The 12,868-nt window shown below is 36.3% G+C and overlaps 1 protein-coding gene across 1 annotated transcript in view; it reads right to left on the bottom strand.

Annotated features, from left to right (window-relative positions):
- LOC106470983 (vacuolar fusion protein CCZ1 homolog) overlaps positions 1–11,804 on the bottom strand; it is a gene marked incomplete at its 3' end in the record, with an annotated part of 74,023 nt that extends 62,219 nt beyond the window's left edge. Inside the window, exons 1-3 of the mRNA XM_013931568.1 lie at positions 11,763–11,804; positions 10,684–10,781; positions 8,555–8,648 (exon numbers count right to left, since the gene is read on the bottom strand). Of these exons, the coding sequence (XP_013787022.1) occupies positions 8,555–8,648; positions 10,684–10,781; positions 11,763–11,804 (234 nt within the window). The remainder of the gene's footprint in view (positions 1–8,554; positions 8,649–10,683; positions 10,782–11,762) is intronic.
- Between the last annotated feature and the right edge of the window lie 1,064 nt (positions 11,805–12,868).

Genomic DNA, 12,868 nt, shown 5'->3' with positions numbered 1-12,868 from the left:
AATCCACCACCAACAGAAATGCATCCCACCTTCCCTACACATGTGAATAACTCTATTTGATTCTATCAATCTATACCTTTGAGATTAGGCAGAAAGGAAGCACCAGTTTAAAGTGAGGAGGAAGGGTGGGAAGTTTGAGTCATGGTAAGTATCTATTGGAAATATATTTTCAGTATAAGAAAATAATAACTTCCACTATGGTACCTTACCTTTTCTCACATGTATAGCTAGAATCACACACTGAATAGGTGGAGGGACCGGTGCAAGAGATATAAAGAAGTATCCTTCAAAAGTGTTCCAAAGAACACCTATGAAATGTGATCCCTGTTAGCAGAAGAACACGTGTCGGAGACAACATCACTTCTGTACCATGTATACTCTGTATCCAGTATGGCAATAGGTGTCAAACACACACACAGGCAGAATGTGGGAGGAGCACAACCAAAAGGGAGAGAAAAAACAGGTGGGTTCTAATCCAAACCTCAATAAATCAGAATCTCAATCACAGTGAAGAATGACTGCAGATAAACCATCCACAGATATAAATGTGGGGAAAGTGAAAATGGATGTGCCTCAAGGTGTAGAGTGGCTAGAGTGCATCTGACCATACATGGCCAGTGAACTCCAGTCCAAACTGAGCGGCATCAGGAAAAACACTTCCGAGCCATGGTAAGAGGAGGGTCCACACCGTCTTTACTTCAAGTTGAGTATAACATGTTACGTATTATGTCTCTAAATTATTACATAACATATTATAATTGTGAATAGCCCGAAACCGAGTTAAATGATAATTTAGATTTAGAAATTAATATATGTCGATATGTATCCAATTTATGATACTTACCAACAAGATTGATACACCCAGTTTTTTAAAACATATATATTGTAATATACAAACAATAACACAATTTACAATAATGGTTATTACAAATAATGATCTATGTACAAAAGTTTTACAAACTTACAAACAATATTTATTCCTGAATCTGACCTGGAACTTCCTTGATATCTTATCAAGGATTCACAATTAGCGAATTAATTTTGAGTTGATGTAGATACAATTCACTTAACAAGGAGCTAGCTAGCTCTGTGTTCTTCGTCATTTTGCATGCTGAGTTGTTCACCACTGAAGTTTTTATAATGTTTTCGTTAAGATACCAATGTCCGATGTGAATCTGTTGAAGTTAATTGATTTATAATATACAAATTCTATAAACACTCCTGGTCATATATTGGAAGTTCCTGATCAATAAGCATTAATCACAGTTGTAGTAGCTTCTGAAGTTTTATAGCACATTGATTATAGCGAACCAATAATATATACTGTCTTTTGGTGCATCACGTTAGTTATATTCATAGGAGAGTTTCTCAAAATTTCACCCTACGCACCAATATGAATGATAAACCAGTGCTTACATACACAAATGCATATTGTTGATGCTTACACTCAAGAATTTTCTACAATTTTAGTGAATAGACGAGAATTTCACAATACAGATTTAGCAGAATAAGTTATATACATTTCTCAATATAAATTTAACTTAAACAAACATTAATATTAAAATAGATATATGATAGTAAACCTGTCACAAACAAAAGTATATACTTTTCAAACCAACTACGAAATGGAGCACATCTATAAATATCCATAACCACACATCTGGGAACGGACATCCATATGACATTAGGAAGGGATGTGCCAATGTGGCAGTTCACATTAAACCAAACTCAATATGACTTGAACCACACTGTGCCACAGCAGCCTCAGTTAGGGCAAACTCTCTGAGGCAGAGCACGAGAGGGAGAACCTTTGCTTTAAGCAACATCATCCTCTGCATAAGATTGCACAGAAGTTGGAGTGAATATACACACAACATCAACCTCTGGAACCTACTACATGCAGGTGAAGATCAGGAGGGAAAATTATATAAAATTGAGTTGGAATGAGGAATCACAATGAACTAATGTGTGAGGATTTACATTGTTTGTCTAATCCAAAACCACTCACTGGGAACCAACATTCAGCTGATGGTAGGACGAGGGATCCCAATCAGAGAGGTGAGCTGCAATGTGATGGATCTACTCCAAAGCAACATTCTCTGGATAGGATCATACAAAAGCTGGAACACAACATCAACCTCTGGATCCTACCATATGTAAGTGGACTGCTTTTGTAAAAGATATGCAACCTCACCTTCCAGATAGAAACTCACAGAAGCTGGGTGCAGCATCAATCTCCAGAACCAAACAAATGGAGGTGGAGCATCTTTTTGTGAAATATGCACATCATCATCCCCTGGATAGAACCACACAGAAGTTGGAGTGCAATACCAATCTCTGGGTTCCACTGCACAGAAGTGGATTGCCTCTAGAAAAAATATGCAACCTCACCCTCCAGATAGAACCACACAGGGGTGGAGCACATGACCAGAGGATCGTAGACCATCTACACCAGCACAACACCACTGCCCTGCTCTCTACAGCCGCACCAAAGTTTGAAGGATGGCGACAGGTTGAAGGTAGTACTCCGATGAAGAAGAAACTGTCACCCAATGAATATAGTGGGAGATGAATATATGTAGTGTAGCACACATGCTCGACTGAAGAATTTCATCCAATAGATGACAGAGTTGAGATGACAGGGAAAAGGTTCCTGATCTGATGCAATGACACCTGGAACAGGTTTTGGGAAGAAGAAGACAAAGAGGAATATGCCAATCGAATCAGTTGTCAAACCCAACTTGTAAGGGTAGAAGGAGAAAGGTCACATACAGAAGATTGTTGCCATGGGATGAAAAGGTGGGAACGGGAACAACAGGAGGAGGCTATGAGGGCAATGTTACAACAAAGTGCCTGTACAGGATAGAAGTCTATCTGGATCATACCAGGAATAAAGGTGGGAAATGAATGAAAGTGAAATTAGTAAAAAGGAAGATCGTCCCTCATGATCTGCTAAAGTTTTGGGTAGGAAAATCAATCCAAATAAAAAACATGTGGAATAGAACAGAGTACATGAGGCATCGATGGCAAAGATATCAGACAGATAACACCCAGAGGCTAAAAAAGTAGGAAATAAGTCTTAAGGGATAGGTGAAACAAAAAACATCAGGACAAAGGTTCAAATGGAGGGAGTGTGAGGCCATCAAGAATAAGATTGACATTTCAATTTGGAAGAACCACCCAACAAGGTGTATGTATGTATGTATGAGGAAGGAATGCAATAAAAGGGAGATGATAGGAGAGGAAAATACAAAACGGTACCAGGAAAAACTAAAGATGTTGGATAGAGCTGCTTGATAACTAGCTATAGCAGAGACAGAAGCCCCATGACTGAACAGCCAGGTGAGGAAATCCATAATATGAGGAACTGTGGGCAGAGAATGGAAAAAAACCCAACTCAAAGACCAATGTAGAGAAGATGTTCTATTTATGTTGATAAACCTCAAGAGAGGAAGGTTGAACAGTTCAAGCTAAAAGGGAAGTGACATGCCTAGACAATCTGGAACACCTTGTCAGAGACCTGATAAATTCCAGGCATAAGTTGGAGGATGTGAAGGATGAAGGACCAGTGATCAAGATTGACGGAGTAGGGATGGAGTGAGATGAAGAGGCAATGGGGGAGTAGTTTGGAGATGAAAAAGATTATGAAACCAAGTTTGCACCAGCTAGTAAGGAGCAATAAGAAGGACCTGACATGGAGTGGCATGGATGACTGGCAAGGAGTCAGGTGAGAGGGTAAATATAAAGGTACCAGTTGGTCTAGTCCTGACTGAAAGCACCTACAGCCAGGTCCTGAGAAAGAGGAACCAAAGACCATAAAAGAGGTAACTTGGTGTTGGGGAAAGTGACAAAAGCATCCAGATGGGGAGTACCCCACTGATTGCATAGCCACCTGAAAAGAAACAACGACGTGGGATAAACTTTGTCGGGTCTGGAAAGTTGATCTGCCACAAAGTTGAAAGCACTCGGAAAATGACACAAAAGGAGATGAATCCACAGTCTGTGGGCCCAATGAAGGAGTTCCAACATTCAACCATGAGTGCACCCTTGGAGATTTATATAAGCTTCAACCATGGAATTGTCTGAAAGTATCATTACAAGTCAGTTCCATACAATAGGAACAAAATGATCCACAGCATGTCATACCGCCAGGGATTATTGTCTGGAAGCCTCCTGCTGATTGACCCAGTCCCCCTCAATTGTGGAGAGAAGTATCTGTGAACAGATGCATATATGGACAAGAAGGAAGTGGTACTCCCTCCTTCGTATACTCCTTGTTCAACCACCAATGTAGATTGTCAGTAACGGAAGGAAAAAGGATAGGTTGGTAGTCCAAGGGATCACAAGCAAAATTCCATTGGCCATGTAGAGTCCACTGGAGAGAATGCATATGTGCTCGACCCCAGGGGATAGGAAAAGAAGCTTTTGATATATTTTTTCAAGTAGCTAAACATGGACTTGGGATTCTAGAGAAAAGGTGCACAAAAAAAAAGGACAATTGCATGTAATGGACTTGAAACAACCTGATAGTCACCGGAACTGATGGCAACGATGAATCCAACATTGAGACATGATGAAGTGTCAAACCTCTAGTGGTAGAACTGGTAAAGGATGTGATGGTGCAGAATAAAAAAAGGTAATGGGATAGGGCATGGGATCAGAATGAGACGAACAAGCAACCAAAGACAAAAAGGCCAAATGTTGTCTGACAGATTCCACACATGATTCGAAAAACTCAGGAATATCTCCAAAAACAGACTAATGGAAAAAAAGGAGCTATCTGTAAGTCACAAAGAGAAGTGAAAGGCAATCAAACCTGTGACAAGACAGTGTCCCTCCAAATAAGATCCTAACAGCAAAGAAACCATGTGTGAAGGGTTAAGACTGAGGTGACAATTTCACCAACGTGGAGGTAATGATGGAAAGGGTATCCCCCAAAATCCCCTCAGGGGATTGGTGGAGTGCCTCAGAAATGAGGTGTATGGTAAACAAGTACAGTAGGAGAGCTTTAAGGGTAAGACGAAGGTAGAAGAAATTGGCGTGGAAAAAACAAATAGGACTGTCAGGGTCAGCCCCCACACATGGCAAAAGTGACTCTCACTGCTGGGAGTCGAGAAATGGAGGATTAGCTTGATGATAAATCAAAGCATAATGCCTGTGGAGGGAAAGGAATCCTAGCACCAGCCCTCAACTGAGAAACGAACTGCTCAGCATAAGCCCTGATGTCAGGAGGAGGGAAAACAAAATACTCTGTGGACAAGGTGTCATGTAACAAGGAAGGAAAAGGATCATATTAAATCAATAAAATGAAACACACCTTAGAAATCATATCCAAAAAGGTTAAGTTAAGCCTAGCAGATTCTGCAGGAGATGCTTGGGAACAGAGGGCATAGTTAGGTGATGAAAAAAGGCTGTCAAAATCCTTCTTTTCATGAATAGGTTCGTATGATTCCAGAGGAATCTGAGCATTATTAGGAAAAAGAAGGTCAATTCATATAACAATCAATCTCCTGCAAAAATGATAAATGAAAAATCCTCAGTCAAGACCTTCTGACCTGAAGCCTCTGTAACAGCACCTGAAGTAATGGTAAGAATATCAGTCGTAACACGAACAAGACGTAAATTCCTCTGAAGACAGAGTCGAGGGTCTCAAGAACAAAGTAAGACAAAAAACATAAATGCTCAGTACAAAGTTAAGACACAAGAAAGAGAGATGGATTCTATGGAATCTAGAAGTGGCAGAAAAGGCATCTCATTAGTCTGCAATAGAAGAAGCAGATAAGCCACAATCATGAAATAAGAACAAAAACACTAAAGCAGTCTGTTGTATAGTTAAATAAAAAAGGCAAGGAACAGAATTTTTATGGCATCAACTCATGAATATAGTCCAGTGAGATTGGTAGATTCCTATGGATGAATGTCAGTAAGAATATGATAACATTTGAGTTACAGGTGAAGAGAATCCAGCTTCTTTAATACAGGACTACATAACACCCAGCCTTCAACCTGTAGACAAAGAACATCAATGTGGGAGAAAGATATTCAAGGCTGACAAAAAAGATGTTTCCAAAGAAGTAGTGCAATGGGATCCCCTAGACTAGAGATATACAACATACAATGGTAAATCATGGCTGGGCCAGATAGTGTAGAACAATAAAGATAACTCAACAATTCGCTTACTGATCACGGGCAAATCAATACCCAAGAAAGAAGACAAAAGGAGGGAAGGCAGAGAGAAAAAGATTCTCCAAAGACTGGTCAAAGCATCTACTGTTAGGAAGAAGAGTCTGGAACTGTGTACAAGTAAAGCAAAAAAGATGTTTGCCCATTATTACAAAAGCATTGATCAGAGGACAACCAAGCTGACTAAAACAACCACTGAAAATCTGAAGGGTCCAATCTGTAAGGAGAAGCCAATGTAAGGAGAGTCCACAAGTATGTTCACAACACTTGCTATATGACAGGGTCAAAGACACATGATGTAAATAAAGCCAAAGATGAAGAAAGCAGCAGCAAAAAGAAAAGCTGATAAATCACGAGTTACCTACAACATAGTAGTGGTGTAGCAAGGGTAAGAACTTTGGAAAAGCATACTGAACTGACCAAAGATCCAAAATATTGATGTGAGATTCTGATTCCTGAAAAATTACACCAAAAGAAGCTTTTTCAGAATTAGGGCTAGTTGACCAATCTTGCTCTTCCACAAAGAAGGTGCATAAGCCTGAGCAAAAGAAAGCTTTTTTTTTTCTGTATCTGTGTAAAAAAAAAAAAGGGTGGGCTGAAAAACGATTTAGGGTCAACACCATAAAGAAAAGCCAATGATGTTTGGAAAGAGGACTTGTAAGTATGTTCACAAGATCTGGCACATGATAGGCTCAAAGACAGGTATGACATGAATACACTCAAAGATGACGAGAGACACAGCAAAATAAAGGCTGAGAAATCAAGTTCCTCTTTGATTGTTGGTATACGCTAGTACAAGCTTCATCAGAATTAGGAATAATTGACACATCTTCTTTTTCAGCACATGTGAATAAGCTTAAACAAAAAATGCATTTTCTTTTGGTACTTCATGAGACAAAAGGCAAGCATTCTACAAATAAGTGTCAACATGAATGTGAAACCCCAAAGACACCAGCATAAAGGTCAAAATTAGTGACCTGAAAACATGATCAATGAGGTAATAAGGGCCAACTAGGCCATTACAGGATCTCAATGCACAGTAGATGCAGATTATATGAGTAAAGCTTCCAAGAAAGTGGTAGAATTTCCAATATTGTTAAAAGAATATGAATCAGCATTTAACCCTTACATCAAAATTCATAGTGAATAAAGTTAACAGGATGACTAACAAGAAGAAATTCTTAATTATGGCAGGAAAGCAGACTTGTATTTGGATGGTTATAAGTGTAAGACTAGCCAGCTTCATTCGGTTATGTCTTTAAGCAAGACAATTTATCCCCATTTGTTTCAGTCTATCCAGCTGTATGATGAGTATCAGCTGATAGCTGATGGTTAACCTGCAATGGACTGGTATCCTATTCAGGAGAAATGGGTAACCATTCTCACCTGCTTGTGCCACTATAAGCCAGAGTTTGAAAGCACCAGCCCTGTGTGCCTTGCAAAGGCAAGGTCAGGATTTAACTTAAATTTAACATATAGCAGTGAAATGTAAACAATTTGCTTGGTTTATGTATAGACCTTTACTTGCTACTATTAACTTAAGTAACCTAAATGAACAGTTGTAAGCTAAATATAAAAAAAGAACCTGCTCTTTCTAGTGATTTTAAATATGTCCATCAGCCATATAAAGTTGATTAGGAAATAATCATAAAAGCCAGGATTTCACTGGTGGGTTTGATAAACTTATTGATATGTTAACAAATTAAGAAGGTAAGAGGTTCAAATTTTATATCCTTTGTTATGATTATGTATGGTTTGTTTTTCTTATTGGTTAGAAACTGCAGTACCCTTTTTTTAAAGTCAGAAAATGTTTAATTGGAGTAATCAAAGCTCAGATCTTATGACACAAAAAAATGAAGACTGAGAATTAGATAATAAAAATTTTGAGTTATAAGCTGTCTTCCTTCCAATTTTATTGATGATAAAGCCATTTAACAAAATTTTGAAGATAATGCTGTAAAAGGTCATGACATGTACGAAAGAGCCATGCCCAAATGCAAAGGATTAGCCAAAGAAACAACTGGTACTAAAGGTTTAATTTATCCTTTATATTTATTATGCTTAAACTAGCATTCTTTAAATAAAATATTAGTCTAAACACTGTTACATGTCATTCTCAAGAGGTTAAAAACTAAATACAACTGTAACAATTATAGTTTAACTTGAATATTAATACTAAGTACATTCATTAATAAATAAATAAAAAATTGTTTTCATTTTTAAAGCTCTTCAGAATCATACATTGACTGACAATACAAACTTAAAACTGAAATTGAAGATTAGAATTTCTAAAGTTAATAAGTTTTAGAATTAAATCTTGAATCAGTTTCCTAGTAAGATTACATGTACAAACAACTTAGTTTTATCTTACCATTGCCATCCAAAAGTCTGTCTCAGCTTGATAAAACAGTTGACGAGTTTTCTGTGTATGCAGAGCTTCACATGCTTTACTTGGATTAAATGTTCTGAAAGGTTGACAAATGCTTATAAGTATAGATTTACGTTTATTATGAAATAACAATAAAATATACTTTTTTTTGCTATAATGAGCAAATTGTATCTGAGCATTTCCTAAAAGTGGATATTGGCCAGAAATTCAACAAATGACCACTCTCACTTGGAAGTGCAACATTTAGGTTTCCAGATATATACTTTCATCAGTTACAAGAGAATAAGCCACACATGGTTTGTTTCCTTTTATAAATACCACGCCTGACTTTCTCAGCTCCTAGATATGAAGGCAGATCTTACAATGTGGAGACATTTTACTGAAAATATAATGTAATTAGATAGCTCATACATTATCTTCAATGTAAATTCATTATTGCTGGAACAATCTTTCTATAATCATTATTTAAAAGTTATTAACAATTCCAAAAGAATGAATAACTTAACTGTTTGAGGAGAAATCCACGCACATTTGTATCCATGTTCCTCCACCCTGTTATAAACATCAACCTAACTGTACACTGGTATTAATGAATGAACAATAATGTAGCTTTGTGGTTTATTATTAAGATATATATTTGTAATGAGTATGATAAAAGTATTCTTTTTCAATCTTAGTTCTGGAGAAGCTTCCTGATATTATTTATGTTCAAGAGACACAATTCCTAAATTTATTATTAATTGTGTATTGTATTAAAAGAAAATGCATATTTAAAAAAGTGAATGAGAAAGCTTCCTGTGTTGAAATACATCATAGTTTTGGTTTTCATTTTCCAATTGTTTAATGCCATAATTTTTTGCACATTCTGTCAGAATTATTTTCATAATTTCCTAATAATTATCACCATACCTTATAAAACTTGAATTTTCTTAATTTTGTGGAAGATAATGTGGAAGACAAATGTTTTCAGATACTGTCACCAACCGATGGGTAAATTGGGACTTTCGGCCGGAGTTAAGAATAGTCATTACTAAGCAACTGAATAGTGTTAACAGTTGCTCATAACTGGTCACACTACTATTGTTTAGTTATAGATACATCAGTAGAATCTAATCTATTGATGAAAAATACAAATTCTAATGTGCAAATCTATAACTATTTTGGATTTTTGATTAGAGTAGGTAAGTATGTAAAGCACTTATGTAACAAACACTAACTAAAATAGGTAACACATTAAATTTTAAAGCATCAAAATAAATACAGCAACCTTCTAAGGCATCTCCATTCACTTCTTAAACTAACACAAACAAAAAGACAAGCAGTGAAGCAGCTAAGTTGGGTGCTTCAATTCTACTTTTGTTTGAAAAGCAATGTTCTTATGAGTGGCATTCAAAGGAGTCAAAGTCGAACAGAGCTGTTGGTAATTTTATTTTTGAAGATCAAGTCCCTATTTGCACAGTAAAAAAAAATATTTAGATGTTTTATTTCAGAACTAAATCAGCATTTCCATTTTCCTAGTCATAAATTATGAATGAATAGTGCAATCCCATCAGTACACAATAATATTAAACATGACATCAAAACTTCACTTCCATAAGTATCCAAAAAACACTATGTTTTACCTGCACATTTTATACTGTACCTAGTTGGGCATGTACTTTTTCATGCACAATAAATATGTGTGTATATACAAGGTGGATGAATCAGTGGAATTTGCCATCAAGCCCATTAATTGATTAAATTCAACTAATCAATTATTCTTATATTAGACTTAGATATTTAGAATAACTGAATATAGTAATAACTAGATACATTAATTTTGATTAGGTAGTTATTTTCATGAGTTTTGAAACTGACTGATTTTAATAAAGCTCACAGGTAATCAATTATATCAATTAATTGAGTTAATCACCCAGCTCTACATGACAGTTTATGCATGTTCATTCACTTACAATAAATATGCATATCAGACTAAATTTGTTCTAATTCTACAAGTAGGATCCAGTAACAAAGATGAGAGGTGCGTTTGAACTTAAACTTGATCAGATATTTAAAAAAAACATACTAATGATCAACTCAACACTCACACTGTATGAATCAATATCACTTACTCTGTAAACTTGATAAGAGCTTCACACAGACCTACATTCTTAATTTTTGTGTCTGTATCAGCCAAATCAGGATAATAATATAAGATCTTCTTAAGTTCCTATAAGGTAAAAAGAAAATGGATGAGTGTAATATTTTTTTTATTTAGCCACAATATATATTATGTATCCAGAAAACTTTAACAACTGTCAATTATAGAATAAAATGCTTCTCGACCTGAATGACTAATATAATGTACATTTCTGTACTGGGAGAGGCAAGATGAAAAAAACTGTACTTATTCTGATAAAATAGTTCTCCAATAATTCTATCACACATACATATTTGTAATATAATTAACAAATAGCCCTCCCTTGCCACATTTTAATAGAATGGGTTCGAAACAATAGCCTGCTACTACTTACTTTGCAGGTTGGTAATTTATTGTTTTACTGAATGTGATTTTCAATATCATTTATATACTTTCTAAGTTTTGAACCTATGTAAACAATTAATACAATGTTTTACCAATTGCTGTTATACACATTTGAAGCATTTTATCTTAGCCTTTTTACAGTACCTTACAAATATATTTACCTTTCAACAATATTTTAAAATACAACAATAAATACACATAAAATTAGATGCTTAAACACTATGTCAACATGTAGTACGTCTGAGATATATTTCAAACATACACATCTTGTACTTTAAAATTATAAATATTTCTAAGAAAATGTATATCTAACTAATCTTCCCTTTAATGATAGTAATTTGCAGCAAATGACACTGTACGTTGATTTTCCTCACTTAATTCCATAGATCTTGAACATCATACATTCCTTTTTAAGACAAAAGGTTAAAGGAAGTATAAGTAAATATTTGGATTATAGTGTTAAACCTAAGTCAACTTTGAAAAAAAAGATCAATGCACTTAATGAACTAAAATTTAAAAACATAGCAAGTTATAATTTTTCTATACTGAAAATGTATTTCTGATAGGTACTTACCTCTTCTCATATAAATAGCTATTCTTATTCAGTGCTGCCCTCTATATGCAATAAGTTTTTTCACAGGCCACAAGCCTTGAGCTCCCACGTACCTGAAGATCAACGTGGTTCACTGTGTCTCGCATATAAATCATCATGCGACAACCCTCTACCAATAAAAGTGCAACACACCTTCCTTATGCATGTGGATCCCTCTATTCAATTCTACCAAACTACCACATCAAGTTTTGGCAGAAAAAAGGAAGTAATGGTTTTCAGTGGGGAAGAAGGGTGGGAAGTGTGAGCAGGGTAAGTACCTACAAAAAATACATTTTCAGTATGGGAAAATTATAACTTCCAACAAGTTACATTTCATCTTCTCACATAAATAACTAGAATCTCAGATTCAACAGGTGAAGGGACTGGTGTGAGGAAAAGAAAGAAGCGTCCTTCAAAAGTGTCTGAAGGTCACCTTTAAAGAGTAGAACCTTGCAATAGAAGATAATACATGGGAGACCGCACCACTTCTGTACCAGGTATCCTCTACAACCAGTGTGGAAAGAGGTGATGCAGACATGGGCAGAAAAAGGTAGGAACACATCTAAAAGAGAGAAAACAATGGTTGGATATGGATCCAAACCACCCTATATCTGAACCTCAATCCCATAGATAACAATAATGTGGGTGAGAGTAAAATGGATGTGCCCAAAGTGTAGAATGGCTAGGGCAGGACAGACCCTACACATCAAGTCAACTGCATCCAAAACCTAGCCACCAGGAACCGACATCCAAGTGGAGGTAGGATCAGGATCATATCATTGGTAAGTCAACTACAATCCAAAACCCAGTCACCACAACTTACATCCATGTGGGGGAAGGAGAGAGGATCATACTGCCAGCAAGTCAACTATAATCTAAAACACAGTCATCTGGTGGGGGTAGGAAAGAGGATCATACCATCTTCACCTTAAGTTCATCAGATGGGAAGGGGTCTTGTACCCCCCAAACTATGAACAAGACACATGATAGCAAAGGGATAAAATGTTTGACTGATCAGGGAACCCATCATCCAGATAATCAGAATAATAAGGATGTCCCTGTATTGTAAAATATCCTACTCAAAACCAGTCAGACAGCAACCACCCCCAGTGCAGTAACATCTTCGGTATATGAAAATCTCCAAGGGATAGCGCAATAGGAAGAACTGTAGTAACATGCA

Source organism: Limulus polyphemus, unplaced genomic scaffold (assembly GCF_000517525.1).
Source record: "Limulus polyphemus unplaced genomic scaffold, Limulus_polyphemus-2.1.2 Scaffold4336, whole genome shotgun sequence".
Taxonomy (NCBI): Eukaryota; Metazoa; Arthropoda; class Merostomata; order Xiphosura; family Limulidae; genus Limulus; species Limulus polyphemus.
Note: the sequence above shows the minus strand (reverse complement) of the source record. Positions and strands in the feature narration are given on the sequence as shown.